General features: G+C 34.2%; 1 protein-coding gene across 1 annotated transcript in view; it reads right to left on the minus strand.

Annotated features, from left to right (window-relative positions):
• Positions 1-19,933, minus strand: part of LOC150101203 (mutS protein homolog 5-like) — a 194,114-nt gene that overhangs the window by 71,271 nt on the left and 102,910 nt on the right. The window contains exon 10 of the mRNA XM_090402188.1: positions 7,493-7,619. Within this exon, the coding sequence (XP_090258314.1) occupies positions 7,493-7,619 (127 nt within the window). The remainder of the gene's footprint in view (positions 1-7,492; positions 7,620-19,933) is intronic.

Below are 19,933 nucleotides of genomic sequence, written 5' to 3' on the forward strand. Positions count from 1 at the left end.
TAACTACAAATAAATTTCAATGGGAAAAATGTGTAGGTATCAGAACAGATAGTGCTCAGGCAATGTCGGGAATACATAAAGGTTTGGTTGCATGTATCCAGAAAGTCGCACCTATTGTGAGATGGACACATTGTTGTATACACTGCAAAGTACACGCTGAAGCTACATGCCCTATGCCCTCCAAAATGAAAACCGTTCTAGATGAGGCAGCAAAAATTGTCAATTTTATTAAAGCCCGTCCTCTTAACAGCAAGTTATTATCTGCGCTTTGTAATGAAATGGGAAGTGATCACAAATACTTATTATTGCACTCAGAAATCTGATGGCTGTCCTTGGGTAAGGCTCTGACACGGTTGTTTGAGCTTTGTGACAAAGTAAGGTTGTTCCTCATAAACTCTAAATTTGAGTTAACACACTATTTAAATGATTTTGCATGGCTCTCATCTCTTGTCTCATCACTTGGCAGACATTTTTAACATCTTGAATACTCTTAACTCGAGCCTTCAGGGTACATCTGTCACTGTGATTTCTGTGCAAGACAAGATAGAGGCAACAATCACGAAGTTAAATTTGTGGTTTGCAACTGTATCGAGAAAGGGAAATATGATTCCTTTCACACGCTGAGTGATTTCATTGATTTCAATGAACAACCCATTTCTAGTGATGTTGCTGAAAGTATGAATTGAACATATGAGGTCATTGGCATCTCAACTACGTCTGTATTTTCCGCTTTGTCCTAAAAAAAACGACTGGATGAAAACTCTCTTTCTAGACTCGGAATATGAACTTCCTTCTGTCGAAGCAGAAAACTTATTGAGCTGTCCTGTGATTAGACGTTCAAAATGCTGTGTCCTTCATTACCTTTACTGGAGTTTTGGTTCCAAGCTAGTCTGTTTAACCTGAAATTTTCAAAAGGGCTGTAAGACATCTGTTGTCATTTGCCACTGCATATCTATGCGAGACAACATTTTCTCATCTTGTATATATGAAAAACAAATAAAGGAACAGAGTTAATGTGGAGCCAGATCTAGGTCTGAAATTATCCAGTTTTGATCCTGACATGCGAAAGTTGACGTCTGAAAAATAGCACCAGCCATCACATTAGGTGAGTGTTAAATTCATAATATTAGGCCTAATTGATATGTTCATATTCTTCCAAATATCTCCATTTATAACAGTATTACATTGTCATAAATGACACATTTAGTGTTGTAAAATTGTAATTTACTACTTCATCTTTATGATATGTAAAATATAAAAAATTTCCATTTTGGATTTTATAGGGGCTGCGGTGAATTAACGTTCGCTACAGGGGGTCCACGACATCAAAAAGGTTGGGAAACACTGCTCTACACTCAAGCACCTCATGTTGCCTCATCCATGAGCATGAAATATTTTGATAAATTGCTCACTAAATACTTCAACTATATTCTCTGTAGCAGCTACCATTTTTGATTACTAATATTATCCTCCCACAATCATCCTTACTCCTATCTGCCGCATATCAAAGAACTCCCTAGGATTCTTCTTGGCAAAACCTGCTCATATTGCATTTTTTCTATCTTTACCAAATGAGTCACATTGCTGGCCTACTCTCTGTGCTCCTAATGCAAACAGATTACTATCTATCGTCTTGGGCCACCTCCATAATGACTTGTGAGGAAGTATAAATCAGATGATGAGAGAGAGAGAGAGAGAGATCTGAGGTTCATACTTGAGGTTAAATGACAGAAGACTAAAAGAGGGAGACAGTAAGTGTGTTGTCCAGGGTATGATAACACAGAGCTGAGGAGAACAGTATCAATGATGAATAGTAATTCATCATTGATATGACATGAAATTACAGTCAGAATGTGTCGAAAGGGAAGCTTGCAATATGTGAATGCCTAGAGTGCATTTGATGACACAAGAAAACTACATGTGAGAGATGGCTTGCATTTGAATGAGGAAGGACAGACATCGGGAAAGAACGTTGTTCTCTAAACAAGTGAAAGTGCTGATGCAAGAAAACTAGAATTACTGTGGTGGATGGTACTGGGATGAACTCTTATGAGAATATTCACTTGGGAGAAGGGAAAACACATGGTGTAATACAGAATCCAGTGGAGTCTGAATAGAATAATGATAGTAATGAATAACGATAGAATAATTAATGAAATAATAATGAAACACTGATAATGTTTGATGTTTCTTTATACTAATGCCAGGAGCATCTGGAATAAAGGAGATGAATCGGTGGTGCTGATAACCCAGCCTGCTTAAGAATTGCTGGAATCTATAAGACGATGCAGATTATTATTATTATTTTGACAACTCCAGGGAGTCCAAAGACTCATTGAGGGAGAGTGTGCCGACAGCATCGAACGATTGGACCCCTACCAACTACTAACCGCGCTCAAAGTTACTTAACTGAGCCATTAGTAGCAGAGGCTCTACCAATGGAAGAGGATATACTGACAGGAATAGAAGAAGCAGAGTATAGCATTTTGTAAGATAGGAAGGGGAGAGAGTAAAAAGCAGATGTTTAGGTAGTTGAGCTTGGCGAGTGCAAAAATAATGATTGTTATGGGAGATTTTAACTACAGTGTATAAATTGGGAAGAGGAAACTGCATTTAGTAGTAGTAAGGGAATGGAATTTCTGGAATTCTTGAGGGACAAATGTCTTAGCAACACATAAAAGGAACATGAGGTTTGAGAGTTTTTGATTTGGTCATAGCATCACAGGAACTGATTGCAACTGAGATGACAACTTTGCCCCAGTTAGAGAGAATTACCACATGGTTTGGACTTGGAGAATGAATAGACATACAGGAGTATCAAAGAGAAAGGAAATTATGTAGAATTATAGGACAGGTTCCAATAATCTTAGAAATAAGCTTGAGACAGTTCCATGGATGGAGGATTTGGAAGGGCAAGATATCATCAGTACATAAGAATTTATGAAGAAATACTGATTAGCAGCAATGACAGGTTGTATACCTTGAGTGAAAAAGAGAACACAATATGGTATAAAATGGATGACAAATAATATTAAACAAGAACGGCAAGCAAACAAAAGGTTATGGAAGAGAAATAAGGAGAGGGATGAAGAGCAGATGCATGAAGAATATGACTGAGGACAGGAGAGTGATAACTAGTATGACGAGGAAGGCAAAACTGAAATATGAGAAGAGACTGGTCCTGAGATCCAAAGAAAATCCTAAGGAATTCTTTCGTTATGTGGCCAGTAGGAGGAGAAATGACTGTGGAAGAATGACATTGTGGTATGTTGGATAAAAATGGAAATAGAGTGCCTTATGCAAAAGAGATGTTGCAGTTGTTCAATGCACACTTTAGTGGAGTATTTCAAGCTAAAGAGGTAGGTTTTAATACTAGAGGGATGGGATGTGTTCAAGGTTTACAAGTGCAAGAAATGGCTACTTGGTATATGAGATATATATGACTTCTATATTACTTCAACCTTGGTGTCTTTCCATGGTCTGGTTCCCACTGATGAGACCTTAATAAAGGTCGAAACCAGTCTGGATAGTGGCCTTTCCCATTATACATAGCATTTTACACATCCGAAAGGGTATGTACTTTGCATTATGGGATACATACTAAGGCAAGTGATGAGAGGTCATTAGCCTCTATACACAAATAGCTCAGACGTGAATATATTTCACATGCAAAACTGTTTTGCTTCCTTGGGTAAAGGATTAAAACCAAGTGTATAATTTCTTGGCATTTTTAATGTATAATAGAACCAAGGTAAAAAAAAAAAAACTTTCATTGGCCATTTTCTCTTCTGTTCAACAACCATACTCAATCATATTTTCAGGACCTCATATTTTATCACTTACCCTTCTAGCTGATACCATTCTCAATGTTATGCTCCTCACAGAATTCTATTATTTGTCTAATATTCACTCCTCATTCTCAACTCTTGTTTAACACCTCAAAGTCCACAAATTATCATGCTTTCTGCACATTCGTACCCTTTTACTTCTCTCAATTAATCTCTTGATGAACACATCCTCAAAACTCTCCCATATAAATACTCTAGATCAGGGGTTCTCAACCTTTTCCAGTGGCATACCACTATATTTAATTCAAGATATTAGATGTACCAGTAAGGCAGTGGCTCACGTACCACAGGTTGAGAATCCTTGCTCTAGATAATTAATCAGTTTTGAAAAATCTATACTACACCTAATTTTCATACCATGTATCTCATAATTGTTCTTACTGCCATTTTGACCTTGTTTTACCCAGAAGCTACAATTACACAAAAATCATGAACAAACCTACTAACAATTTCAACACACACACTATACATTCAGACTCAACCATCATGAATAAATAAAGTTTCATTGAAATATATTGAGATTTTTTTCCCCCAAATATTACAGAAATTGAAACATATCATGGCTTGACTTGGAAATCATAACCTACAAGTGGCATGAGCAGGACTGGTTATAGACCTAAAAGTGAATTTCTTTGTTTATTTACAAATGCTATGGAATGGAAACGCTAAGGAGATGAAATGGTTTCATTGCTTGAGTTTATTCATTCAAAAATTGTTGGAATAAGTGAAACATGGTTTGATATGGATGATATCTTGAAAGAGAATAGAAACAGAAGGATACGATCTTTTTCATGACAATAGAAAGGACAAGAAGGGAGGAGGAATGCTGTTGATGATAGCAAGTGAATTATGTCTGCATAAAGTGCAGATGTGAGATGTAAAAGGTGGCAATAGTTTTGAGTCAGCATGGTGTGAGGTGGAAGTTGACAGAGATATTTAGTCAGATGCTGCTATAAGTCAGAGAATGTGGAGTGTGGCAATGATGAAATGTATAAGCAATTGGATTAGTGAACAAGAGAAGGGCAATTATTACGTGTGATTTTAATTATAGGAGTATAAATCAGAATGAAGAGATAGCATTTGGGAATAAGGAAAATGAACTATTTTAGGCACTATGTAAATGAGAACACACAAGGATCCAGAGTTTTAGATCTAATAATTTCACAGAAGATGCGATTGTGAGTAGGGTTTCGCATTTCCCTTCGGTTGAGACAGTGATCTTGAAGTGATCACCTGGGTTGTGGCTAGCCATATGAAGACTACTGTGAGGAAAGAATATATGTGGAATTACAAGGGTGGTGATTATGAAAAGCTTAGCAGACAGCTTGGAGTAATAGCATTGAATGAGGTGTTAAGAGTGGGAGGGAGAAATTACTGTGTGGGAATAACCAAAAAGATATTTAACATCAACATGTGAATGTATTCCAAAGGTCAAAAGACTGAATAAAGTAGGTGTAAAATGGATGAATGAAGGGATTAAGCATGTAAGAAAAGAATAATATGAAGGCAACAGATTAATAATGGTAGCAATCAATTGCATGAGGAATATAAAGAGCAGACCAGGAAGGTGACTGAGTGGGTAAGAAAAGCAAAACTACAGTATGAGCAGAAATTAACAAATCAGACCAAGAAAAACTGCAGTTTTTTTTTGTTTTTTTTTTGAGATAATTTGTAAGTAGAAGGAAGAAAGATTATGGTAGTATGATGTTAACAAATGAAAATGGTAACTGCTGCAGAAAACATCATTGAGGTATTCAGTGAACACTTTATAAGGGTGTTTCATCCTCATCAGGGTGAAATCATGACAAACTAAGTATAGAGAACATAGGAGAAGATGGCTTAATTGTGAGTGAGCAGGAGTTATATGAGGAAATAAATAAGTTTGATATCAATAAGAATACGGATTTGATAACATATCACCTCATGTGTTAAGGGAATTGGCAGCAGCATTGGCATGCCTGTTTAATAAGAATTTTAAAACAGGCACACATTCCAGAGAGAGAGAGTAGAAAGAAGCTAAAATTGTTCTACTACATAAAAGTGGTAATAAGACTGGGCTACAAATTATAGGCCAATCTGTATATCCAGAGTTGTGGTTTAGGAATTGGAGAGATTATTGAGAACTCTGATACAGAAATGGGTTGATAATCACAGTACTTTCTGTGATTATCATCAGTTTGTTAAAGGGAGGTCATGTTTTGCCAACTTACTTATGTAGTATAACAAGGTGACAATTGTCTTAGACAAGGGAGATGTACATACAGTGGTACACCTAGATTTTGCAAAAGCTTTTGATAGACTGCCACATGACAAGATGTTAAATAAACTGGAATGGATGGGACTGGATAACAGACTAGTTGGATCTGTGAATGGTTGTTAGATAGGTATCAGAAAATTGTATATGGGAGTGCAGAATCCCAAAAGAGGAAAGTTACTACTGGTGGGCCACAGGGGTCTGTTTTGGACTATTGGTATTTAATTTGTATATTAATGATATTGGGATGGGTTTAACTATTGATATTTTGCAACTGTTTGCAGATGATGCAAAAACTGGGGAGAGCAATTCAGAGTCAAGCAGATGTCATGCCCTTGAACGGGCAGATAAGTGGAACTATCACTTCAATGTTGTAAAGTGTAAGATATTAAAATTTGGTAAGCAATGATGGGATGCAAAGCATATACTTGGTAGGGGAAACTTTAAAGGAGGTAGAGATGAGAGATCTGTGAGTGGTGGTGGACAAGGGTCTGAAATTCAGGGAAGGGACGATGTTGCACAAGTTGTGAAGTGATCGGATCAGATAATGGCAATGATGCAGAGGGCTTGAGATGCAGAAATAGAGAGGTTATGATACCACTGTATAAGACCTTGATCAGGCTCATATGGGTTATTTGTCCACAGATTTGGTCATCTGGTTTTCATGGTGAAAATGATATGTTAGAAAGGATCCAGAGAAGATTCAAAAAGGTAACTGATTTTTGGAATGTGAAGACAGATTGAAAGAGTGTAATGTGCAAAGTCTTCGGAAAAGGGGAAGGAAAGGGGATATGATTGAGACACACAAGTTGGTCAGAGATTGTTACCAGGTAAATGAAAGAAATTTTTATTAGAATGGGAGAGGAGACAGTGGAACAAGAAGCCATACCTGGAAGGTGTATGGAGGGTGTGAAGAAACAATTCTTTGAGGAGAGGAGAAGGAGGAGTGAATTCTTTGCACAGAGAGTGAAATACATTGCCTGAATGAAAGTTGTGAATGTAAGACACACACTGAATCAGTTTATGATATGGTTGAATGAGCTTTGTGTGTGATACTGTATACATCCCATAATGATTATCTGACTCTGTGGAGCACAGATGGTAATAATAATATAGTCTCTAGCAATTCTTACAAAATATCTGTAGCATGGATATTCTTTAGAACATTTCATAACGTTTTATTCTAAAAGATGCACTTGAATATCAGAATACATTTGATACTGTACTGTACTGAAAATAATGTTGAAAATGATATTTTTCTAGAAAATATGTGTAAACCATCCAGTTACGACTTTCCATAAAGATTGATTATATCAAAAATTTGTTGCTATCAAAAATTAGATTTAAGTTTAAGAAAAAGAGCAGTTAGATTCACAGAGAAATGACTTACCTGCTTCAAGTAAACACTCTTTCCACTAGCATTGGGTCCTGTAATCACTTTCATTTTAGTATAGTTTCCTCCACTTTGAAAGTCATTTGAAACAAATGATGATGAACATAATTCTTGAAGAGGATGCCTTTAAGAAAAAATAAAATAAATCTTTCAATTACTGAAAAATCACGATGCTCCTAAATGTTTACAGTAGAAAAGAAAAAAGCTAAGCAATTTTGTCAATGGAGCAGACCCTTTGTAACAACTAGGCTTATAACTTAAATTTAATAGACTTTAAAATGAAGGATATTAACATATATCTGTAAAAGCCTTTGAAATAAAGATGGTGAAAACTTGACAGAAGACTTGATTGGAGCCTAGACAGCATGATTTAAAGTGGGTCGGTAAAAGATAGCAACATCTGAGTATAGAAAATTTTGAAAAACATGTCTTTGGATCATTTTCTAGTTTAGTTTGGGCTCGAATGATGGATGTATTCCTTTCTAAAATAAAATCATTTCTGAAGAATTTTAACTTTGTATTAGGGCATTCAAAATTATTTTAGAAAATTTTAAATGCCCTAATACAAAGGATTGAAAATGGCTGAAAAAAAATGTTAAAAAAAATAATAATGATATTCATGCAAAACAGCTGCATGTATTTATTCAAGACACTCATAGAGAAAGCTGCTTTAATGAAGAGGTTCAACAAGCAGTCAGTGTTTGTGTGTATGCTAGCTATTGCATAATGTATAATATAACATCATACGAGAGTGTAAACTCATTGAAACTATGAATAACAATGTAAGACAGAAAAGAAAATTCAAATCCTGCTTTCTATCTGACTTTTTATTATTAATTATTTACTGAGCTCATTATTTGCTTAGTACTTACTGCTATTATTATTATTATTGAAATACAAACTCCCCCAGAGTGTCAAGTTGGGAGGACCTCTCCAAATCACACAATACCTAAATATCTACCACATGCTTCCTTACCACACTCTTAACTTGTTTTCAGGTATATTCTTCACCTACCTGTAATGAACTGTGCAATTTCACATGTATCTATATTGCAAGATTTCCACACACCAACTTATGTTTCTGTCATGTTTCCTCTCTTCTGTCTATTAATCAAACTCTGAATACAACATTTCCTCACCATATTTTCATATAACCAATTCTACAGTCCATATTGATTTGGTTATCTACTGCTGGATCTTTTAAATGGTCTCTTCATTGTCTTTGGATACAGATGACTGTGTCTGAGCACAAACAGTCAATGTATATTCATATATGAGCACAGTAACATGTGGTATTTTCAAAACCTTGTAGAGTGGAAGAATGATTTCCTTACTCAGAAAAGCTAATGTCCTCTTCAACACTGCAAGTATTCAATGTGATGACATAATCACCCCAACAATACAGTCTCAAAACTCTGTCAATGATACATTCCCAGATGTAGATCTAGCTTCACTGACTTCTTCTTCACTCATAATCTATATACTCACAGTACAAGAAATGAACTGAAGAACTGTAAAGGTGAAAGTCTTGATATAGTCTCTTCAATTGTTTCTGTACTAGGATCACCTTAACAAGGTGGAGAACAAAGAATTAGTCTATTTTTAAATATTATCTGTCTGTCTGATTCTAGATCACGTACCCCTGGTGTTTTTTTTTTTTTTTTTTTTTTTAACCAGAAGTGAAATGCTCAGTGCTATTTCAGGTAAACTAGCAGATCTAGCTATGAAGCCCAGCCACTGGAGCTGTTTTTGATGTATTTTAGTGATAACATTTTCTTGTGTTGTGAGGATGGAGCAGATTTTCTTTCTAACACCTTGTCATTTGTCACATGTGTAGCATATGGTATCTTCAAAAGTAAGTTTTCTGCAGCATTTCATCTCGAAGGCCAATAGCTTTACTCATCTTCCTTTAGCAATGTCCAATGATACCATATGATAAGACAAAGTTAAGAAGGGTGCTGAGGAAGTATAGTTTTGCAGTTGCTGTATTTTATTGTCCCTCTAAAGGTTATAACCTCTGAAGGGCAACAGTTGTTAGCAAAGTGAATTTTAATATTATGTTTGGACTGGTCATCTCTGTGTTGTACACTTCCTAGGTTAGTAAATCTTTTTACTTCCAATTTTTCATCATTAACTAAAATTTTTCTAGCCTCTTTGAGCAAAGACATTATTTTTAATTTCTGAATGCTAATCTTTAATCCATAATCACAGAGTGCCCTAGAAACTCTGTCTGTTCATTCTCTGATACAAAGTCAATGTTATTGGCAAATCTAAGGTTATTGATTTTTTTGCCACCAACTATAATTCGAATACTGCTGTTTACCAAGGGTAGGTCAAGGGTTTCAAATATAGGTTAAAAAGCACTGGCAAAAATATGCAGCCTTGTTGCACATCTCTTTTCATTTTGAAAAGCTTATAGTTGCCATTGATTTCTATTAGCACTTGTACTAAATTATCATTAACAAAATACTCTTATTTCAATGTCTCAAACCAAAATGAATACCTTGCATTTTGTCCTGATGTTCATTATCATTTGCCTATAGAACCAGCTGTTAACATCAGCATGAAAGAATTTGTTATACAAAAATCAGAATTGTATAAAAGAGATTAATTACATTTAAATATATATGAGGTAAATAAACTGGAGAGACTGTCTTTTCATTTTGAAAAGCTTATAGTTGCCATTGATTTCTATTAGCACTTGTACTAAATTATCATTAACAAAATACTCTTATTTCAATGTCTCAAACCAAAATGAATACCTTGCATTTTGTCCTGATGTTCATTATCATTTGCCTATAGAACCAGCTGTTAACATCAGCATGAAAGAATTTGTTATACAAAAATCAGAATTGTATAAAAGAGATTAATTACATTTAAATATATATGAGGTAAATAAACTGGAGAGACTGTCGGTAGAAGGCAGTGTAATGAGTGAGTGAAAGTATCAGCAGTAATCAGGGGTTATGGAAATAAGCAGGAGAGTGGGCCAGGTGAGACTGAAGTTATTATGAATGATGTAGATGAGAATACAAATGAAAGTTGGACAGCAATGTGTGTGTGTGGGAGGGGGGAGAGACAAAGAGACACACCACGAGGAGAATGGATTCTGGAAGCAGTAATGAATGTGTGTATATTGGTAGAGTCAGCATAACAATGGCATGGCCTAGAATGAATGAGGAGTATTTGAGTCTGGAGAGATACAAAGGGCAAAGGTGAGTAGATAGGAGCAAGTATGAGGAAGTCAGAGATTAGGGGTGGCATAGTTAGGGCTGGCTATAAACCAAGAAAAGGAATTGTTATGCTTTCTGAATGAGTGTGGGCAATTATAACCAAAAATTTAAGCACATGTGTTAAATGTAATTAAAACTTATATAATTAAAGAGTATATAGGTCTTAATAATAATTTCCCAGATTTTTGGCATAGAGAGTCCATTGTTAAGGCTGAGATTTTGGAGATGGCAAAGTAATTCGCTTCATTAAAGAGATGCTCGTATTTATGGGAATATCTATGTAGTAATTTGAAGTCATTCCAAAGGATCCTGTGGCTAGTATTAATAATCCCATGTTCTGCTAGACCTGTTTTGTTCTGTTTCCTGGAGGAAATGAAGGATAAGTGTTCAGAAAAACATGCAGATACAGATTGGCCTGTTTGTTCAAAGTAAAATATCTTGTAGCTGCATTGGACTGAATAGACTATGTAGCAGTCGAGAAGAAATTATTATCTTTCCAAATAGTATCAATGAGCTAATTAAATTTATAGATTTAAAAGTTGTGGAAATATTAAACGTCTTTAAGGAACAAGAAATGGGTTCTGAAATGACTTTAAATGTATGGGATGGGAATTCTGTGCAAGTCTTCTCTTTAATAGAGGGTGAAGAAAAATGGTTAATCTTCTCTACTGTTTTGAGTTTTGTAACAGTTACAAATGGCAGTTTCTTTAATTGTAGAAATTTCTTTCTGAAGTAGATCAGATGAAGAACAGATAAAACGAGCTCTGGAAAGAAGGCATTTGATAATTCCATATTTTTGTGAGGGAGATGGAGAGCTGAAGTAGGATGAGTATATTGACCCGAAAACGAGGGTTTGCAAAAAACAGATGTTGATAGAGAGACATCCAATTCTCTTTTTATAAGAACATCAAGGAAAGATATAGTTTGTGGAAGTTTTTTCACTTGGCTATGCTACCAATTATATATGTGTGGTTTAATCCTTTATCCAAGTAAGCAAACAAAGTTTGTGCCTGAAGTATTATCAGGACTGGGGCAACTCATGGCAAAGGTGGTATAAGTTCTCATCACTTGCCTTAGTATTATGGAATACTAAGGCAAGTGATGAGAACTTATACCACCTTTGCCATGAGTTGCCCCAGTCCTGAAAATACTTCAGGTGCAAACTTTGTTTGCTTACACTTGGATAAAGGATTAAACCAAATATATAATTGGCAGCATAGTCAAGTGAAAAAACTTCCATCAACTTATCTCTAATCCAGAGAATTTTAATAATAATAACGTGTGACACCTTTTGACAACTGGCATATGGAAATATGACTTCTCCATTACTTCCACCTTAGTATCACCACCTCTGAGTCTGGCTCCCACTGATAAAACCTCAATAAAGGTTGAAACTGGTCTGGGTAGTGATCCTTCCCTTAATGCATAGCATTATACATGTCCACAAGGAGATAATGCAAAGCACACGATATAATGTACTAAGGCAAGTGATGAGAACTTATACCACCTTTGCCATGAGTTGCCCAAGTCCTGAAAATACTTCAGGTGCAAACTTTGTTTGCTTACACTTGGATAAAGGATTAAACCAAATATATAATTGAAAGATATAGTTCCATTTGATTCAAGTTCCACAGTGGAATTGATTCTTGTGATGAAGGTTATTAATTTTTTGTATGAAAAGCCAATGAGACAACTGGGAGCTATAACATGGAAAGAGGAGTTTAGTAAAAAGAAGACAGATGCTGGTTCAGGCACTGATCAAGAGCTATTTAACAGCAGCAATGCCTGAGTGTATTCTTAAGATAAAAATATGAAATAAAGAAGAGTAAAATGGATGAATGAAGATGTTAAGCATGAAATCTGGAAGAAGAAACTGCCTGTGGAAGCAAAACAAGATGAATTTTAGTGATAATCAGTCGCATCAAGAGTAGAAAGATAAGGCCAAGTGACTTGATTGGAAAAGAAAACAAAAGTAAAGTATGAGAAGAAATTAACCAACTGAGCCAAGAAAAATTCTAGTGATTTCTTTCTATATATGGCAAGTAGAAGAAATATGACTATGGGAGGATGTTAATTGATGACAATAATCCAGTGGTGTTCAACCTTTTTTTTACTATGCAAGCTACTTTTCTATAAAAAGTTATTCGGCAATCTACTCTCTTATATATAAGTTATTCGGCGATCTATCAGGTTAGAGATCATGTTCCCTAACCAGATTTCTAATTATGCACAAATAAACAACTAAAAAAAAATACACAACTAAAAACTTTACATGTGTATTTAAAATTTATTTATCACTTTTAATTATTTTAATACAACAAAAAAAATATATATATATTGGAATAAAATATTTATTTCTCTGAAAACCAAAGTTAGAAAAAACAACATATTGGTTACAAACTCACAAGTTACAAGAAATGCTGGTTGATTAAAAAAAAAAAAGCTAATGTGAAATTTGGCATTCTTTGGACCTCGCAATATTTTCATAGTCAAGTTGATATGAAGAAGTGGCCAATCACAGACAGTCATCCAAACGATCATTTGTAATTTGGTTTCTTAATTGATTTTTTTATGACAGTCATATTTGAAAAAGCGAATTCTGACAAGTATGTCGATCCGAAACGACACAATTTTTCTTGCAATATCAGTTAATATTGGGAATTTTTCATGTGCATACTTCCAAATGACTTTATTGTTTATTGATTGAAAATGTAAACTATTCTGAATGTTTATTATCTCAAGTTCTACTTCAGCTTGGTTTATATTAAACAGCCCGCTAATTTATTTGAAATTTCTTTGATGCTCAAGTTTTCTTGAAATGGATTATTGATAAAACATACAATCATTTCAGTTTTATTAAAATCTTTAAATCTTGAATTTATTTCTTCCTCAACTAATTCTATTTTACGAATAAATTCTTTTAAATCATAGTGAAGCATTTCTTGATTTTGTTCAAAAAATTTTAATAAATATGAGAGATGTCTAAATTTGCAATCATTTATGCTTTTCTTTCATAAAAGTAAATATTGTTGGAAAGTTTTTATTGAACTTAACATGTCAATTAAATTTTTATCTCTACCTTGTAACTCTAAATTTAAATTGCTTCATTTCATACAGAAATCTACTAAAAATGATAAACGTAACAACCATCTTTTATCATTCAATTGTGGATAAATATCTCCTTTTTCATCAAGAAAAATGTTTATATCATTAATTAATACAAGAAATCTTTCTAAAAATTGACTTCTGCTGAGCCAGCGAACATTATTACACAACAGAAGTTCCCTATCATTATCTGCCTGTAATTTAAATAACCGCCATTGCAGGGCTTTTCCTCGAACAGAATTTACATTTTAAATGTAATATCCAAAACATCTTTTTTGTTTAGTCTTTTACTACGCAGTACTTGTTGGTGAATAATACAGTGGTACGTTAAAAAATCTGGATATTTGTCATCGTTTTTACATAATGAAATGAAGCCTGATTTGTTACCTATCATTGCAGGAGCACCATCAGAAGTAATAGACACAGGTTTAAAAAGCGGAAGTTTGTATGGTTTCACAAATTCATCAAATGTCGAAAAAATGTCTTCTCCTCTAGTCCTTCCCAATAATGGTATAATTTTCAAAAGTTCTTCTTTACTTGAATAATCTTGAAATACCATGCAAATAAATACCATTAACTGAGCAATATCAGTGAAGTCGTTTGATTCATCAAATTGTAATGAAAACACAACACACTGGTGAATATCTGACATTAACCTGGCCTGGAAACTTTTCTCCGGCAATTGGAACGCTTCCTTTCGGCAATTTGAAACCTTGTCTGTGGCCTAGAAGTATCTCTCTCTCTAGCGATGTCTCGACCCGAGAAGCTCCTTTCTGGAAACGGGGAAACTCCTCTCTCAATCAACGTTGATCCGGGCAGTCTCTCTGATGGCAACTCTGGACCAGGCGGCCTCCTCTCTGACAGCAATTCTGGAACCGGGACCCCTTCTTCTTGGTTCAGTCCCTTTTTATTAGGCCTCCTCTGAGACCTCGCATGAAGTTTGGCAACCCCGAAGAATCAGTATGAGTCTTTCATCTTAAGTTACAAGTTCGGCACACCTTTTGTTCTCCTCCACTTTCTTTTGATTGTAAGTTGCTGGCCATCGAAAAGTTGTTTGAACTCTTTCTGAATGACTTCGGAGATGTTTACACTTAGAGCCTGCAAGCCTTTCTCATACATACAAGTTTCAATAACAATCTTTCTAATGCATCCATGTACAGCTTCGGCGACAAAAACATTGCCTTTGTTTTTAACACTCTAGCATATTCTTATTAAAGCAGTATACACAGTTAGCATCAAAAGAATTATTTACAAAAACATCTAATACAAACTATTCCGAGACAAACAAAGTTTATTTTTTTACAATATTCACATGGGACATAACCTAAGTAAAAAATCAATGTAATGTGCTTTGGAATATTTAATATTCAAGCTACAATCGAGTTTGTACACTTTGCTTATAATCGTATTCAGTTGGCTCGCTGTTTGACTTCCACTGATCCAAATTAATTCGTTTACCCGGACTTATAAGAAAATTACTGATTTGACAATTTTAGTGAAAAATAAATAAACAATAGCAATATACTTAAAGCAAATTAAAAATAATACAAAATCATCATCATCATCATCATCATCATGCATATCAAGAATTTAGGCCTAGCATGGCCTGTTCCGGCCTTAGAAGTCATCGTTGAATCGTTTAAGAGGACGTCCTAGTTTTCTTTTTCCTAATGGCTTGTACTTTAAGGCTTGTTTTGGTAATCTTTCTGTTTTCATTCTTTGAACATGTTCCATCCATTTATGTTTATATTTTTTAATTTTTTCTATTACTGGTTCTTGGTTTAATTCTTTCATAATTTCTTCGTTTCTTTTGTGATCAAATAGAGTATACTTTGCAGTTTTTCTCATAAACTTCATTTCTGCTGTTGTTAATCTTGGTTTGTCTTTTTGTTTTATTGTCCAGATTTCGCTTCTATACATTAAGACTGGTAGGGCTAATGTATTGTATACTTTTAGTCTGGTTTGTTTTTGAACTAGGTTTGGTTTAAATATAGAGTTAATTACACCTGTTATTTTTAAATATTTTGCAATTTTTACGTTTATATCTTTTTCATTTTCATATGTGATCATACATCCTAGGTAGTTAAATGAATTCACCTGTTCTAATATCTTGTTATCTATTATTATTTTAGTTCTTGCTGGATCTTGTCCTTTAAAGGCCATAGTTTTTGATTTTTCTGTTGATATTATCATACCATAATCTTTGGATATCTCATTTAGATCTAAAATAGCTTTCTGTAAGTTATCTTCAGAATTTGTAATTATTATTTGGTCATCAGCAAAGAGGAGAGTGTTTAAGTTTACTGTAGGAGAAAGTTTAATTATTTGATGTAAATTTTTATTCCATTTTATAATTATTTCATTTAAGTAGATATTAAAAAGAGTTGCAGAGAGGGGGACATCCTTGTCGGACCCCCTGGTTTATCTCTCTCGTATATGATAGCTTGTGATTTAATCTTATTTGTATTTGATTCTTTTCATATATACTTGTGATAGCTTTTAGGATATTATTTGGTATTTGTCTTTCTTTTAATATGTTAGGCCATCCCTGGAAGTTACGAAAGGAAACTGTGAGCAAGAGGATGAGGAGTAGTTTCTTTGCATGGAGGGTGGTTGAGCTAAGGAATGCATTTCCTGATGGAGTGGTGAGGGCGAGAATGGTCAATGAGTTTAAGGAGTGGTATGATAGACTTTATGTTCTTAGGAAGGACCTCCCACGATGAATCTTTTGACTCCACGGGAGCCTGGATAATAATAATAATATGTTTCTTTTAACTTTGTCAAATGCTTTTTCAAAGTCAATAAATGCAATATGTGTTTCTAAATTGTATTCTCTTCTTTTCTCTATTATTAATTTTAGGCAAAAGGCCGGGTCTATACATGATCATCCTTTTCTAAATCCATTCTGTACTTCTAAAATAAAGTTTTCGGAATATTTCATTAGTTTGCTATTTAAGATTCTGCTATATATTTTGTAACAGGAATTTAGTATACTGAAACCTCTATAGTTTTTAGGGTCATCTCTATTACCTTTTTTAAAGATAGGAATCACAATTGCTTTTTTTCCATTCTATTGGGAGGGATACCAGTTGAGTAAATTTTATTTAAAAATTATAAGAGTCTTTCTTTGAATCTTGTTCCTAAGTATTTATATAGTTCTGAACCTAGCTTATCTTCTCCAGGTGATTTTCCGTTTCTTGTTTGTTTGAGGCTGGTTTCTAATTCTTCTTTGGTTATTTCCTTTTCATTTTCATTAATTGTTTGCCAGTTGTCTTTTTTAAAATATTTGTCTGTCCGCAATTCTGTGTAGTAATTTAGAAATTCTTCTAATTTCAATTCAGTGTTTAATTTTATGTTTTCTTTGGTATCTGCATTTAAGTGTTTTGAAATTTTATATACATTGGGTTTTATTTTATATAAATCATGTTCAAAATTAGAAATAAATTTATTCCATGATTCTCTATGTCTTTTTCTGACTTCTCTTTTAGCTATGGCTCTTATTCTTTTATATTCTATTTCATCTGCTAATCTTTTACTGCTTAACCATTTGTGACAGGCTTCTTTTTTCTTTTTGATTATTTCTTTGATTGTATCATCCCAGATCTTCAGTTTTTTCCTTTCATTGAATTTTTTGGCCTTTCCTAAGGCTTTCATTTGCTGTTGCATTTAGTATCATTTTTATATTAAGCCATTCTATTTCTATTTCTTCATTTTTTTTTATTTTATCTAGATATTGGTTAATTCTTTGTTCATGTAGCAATTGTACATTTGTGTCGTTCAATAGTCTAGTTTTATAAACAAATGTTTCAATTTTTCTTTCTGTTCTTGTTACTTGTAGCCATTTAAGTGGTAATCTTAATTTTATTTTAACAAGGAAGTAGTCACTGCTTATTTCATATCCTCTGTGAACTCTAACATCTAGTGAAAATTTTGATGTCTTTTCATTTAATATGAAGTAATCTAATATTGATTTCCATCCTCTTGCTGCCCAAGTATATTTATGTATGTCTTTATGTTTATAGAAGGAATTCATTATTTTTAGGTTATTATAAACTACAAAGTCAATCAATTTTTTACCATTCCTGTTTAGAGTATGTTCTCCATGTATTCCTATATTATTATTAATTTTCATGTTTCCAATTCTTGCATTTAAGTCTCCTGCTAAAATTACGTAATCATTTTTATTTATTTTATTATATATGTTTTGTAGCTGATTATAAAAATCAATATTATCCTGTTCTCTTCCTTCTTCTGGGGCATATAAATCAATTATTGTTAAATAGCCTCTATCTATTTTTATTCTAGCTTCTATCATTCCTTCATTCCATAATGTATAATGCTTTAACTGTTTTGAAAGGGAGTTATGAATCCAAATCATGACTCCTGCTTGTGCTCTTTGGTCTCTGTCGACTCCACTGTATATCACATTAAAATTTTATTTTAATGTGATATACAGTGGATTAAATTTCCATTCCAGAGTAGTTTCCCATAGATTCAATCCGATTATCTTTTTCTGTCAGCTTACAAATAGGATTATGTTCTCCATGTCAGGGGACTAGCCTGACGATGGAATAGTTCAGTGGTAGGGCTGCTACCTTAAGGCTTCTGAACTAGCCTTCTTCCGAATTTAAACCCATAGCAGGAATAGGGTATATTGAAGGGGAAAGAGTAGATTATAGAAGAATTATAGTAAGGTTTATTGAGAGGGCATAGTTGTAAGGCCAGAAATGAAAAGACCTCATGGCCCTCGAGTACTCTAATAGCATAAGGGTCATAAAATAAGAAGAGTTGGCTGATAAGGCCTTATAGGAAAGATTAAAGTAAGTGGATCTTCCTCAAAGTAGAAGAAGGAGAGGACAGATCCACCTAGGGGTCTATGGGAGTGCCATAGACCCCTAGTTGGATCTGAGTAAGGTCTATTGATAGCACTGTCATCAACTGCTTTTTCGTATTAACTAAGCAGATCAGATCATGTACCTGTGTGCTTTTTATTATGTATCTCATTCCCACTTTCTTCCTGTTATTGATAATGCAGAAAAATATCTTATAATCAGTATTATATAGAGAAATAGGTCTCCAGCTGCTGATTAAAGTGTTAAGTTTTGGGATGTAGACAGTATGGGTTGCTACAAATTCACTTGGTATGTGTCCTGATGAGAGAAAAGAATTAAATAGCATAACTAGAATGGGAAGAATAAAATCCCAGGCCTCGTGGTAAAGTTCTATCCCTAGCCCATTAGGTCCTGGGGATTTTCTTGTCTAGCATACTTTATAGGCTGAGGTAACTTCAGATGCTGTAATGGGTTGTGTCAAGCCCATCGTGGATATGAACAGAAAATCCATTAATGTTCCAAGAGTTGTAATTTCCCACAGTACTATTGTCTTCAAACAAATTTTTGTAGTATTTTTGAAAGGAGTCAAGAATGTCTTGAGTGATGGACATGTCTTCACCATTAACATAGATTTCAGTGCTAGTTAGTCCTTTCTTTATGGAATTAAGTGACTTGTCTATTGAAGAATGTAGCTGAAGTGCTATCAGCTAAGTGCTGCTGTAGTCTTATCTTAAAATCTCTTTCTTCTACTTGTTTCTGCCTTTCCACATCTATCTACATGTTAATATTTCTAATGATGTTGCTACATTCCATACCATTATGTTGATTTGTTAGGAACCAGCTTCTCTCTTCATATAGGTCTTTCAACTTTTTTCCTTTTGGGGAAAGCCTGTTCCTATCCACATTCCATCATATTCTGTTTTACTGCTTGCTTGAATTTCAACCACATATCCTAATTCCAGGTAATATTATTTCAATATGAACAGAGGATCCAGAATTTGGTTGAAAAGATCAATGGAAAATTTGGTGGAAGTCTCCATGGCCCAGAACTGATCCCTACTTGTTCCATGCAGTGGAACTTTAAACAGAACTGGATTATGATCAGACACATTGATGTCAAGATGAATTATCCTATTTATAAGGGAAGAAGGGGTATAAATTCAATCAAGACGGGTACCAATACCTTGATTCATGTATGTGTAAGCCTGGAGATTAGGATTGCAAATCCTCCATATGTCTACTAGTTAAGCATTGTCGAGACATGTCTT

The sequence above is a fragment of the Typopeltis vanoorti genome, chromosome 12, assembly GCF_054136105.1.
Source record: "Typopeltis vanoorti isolate ZY-2024b chromosome 12, IOZ_Tvanoo_1.0, whole genome shotgun sequence".
Lineage (NCBI taxonomy): Eukaryota > Metazoa > Arthropoda > Arachnida > Uropygi > Thelyphonidae > Typopeltis > Typopeltis vanoorti.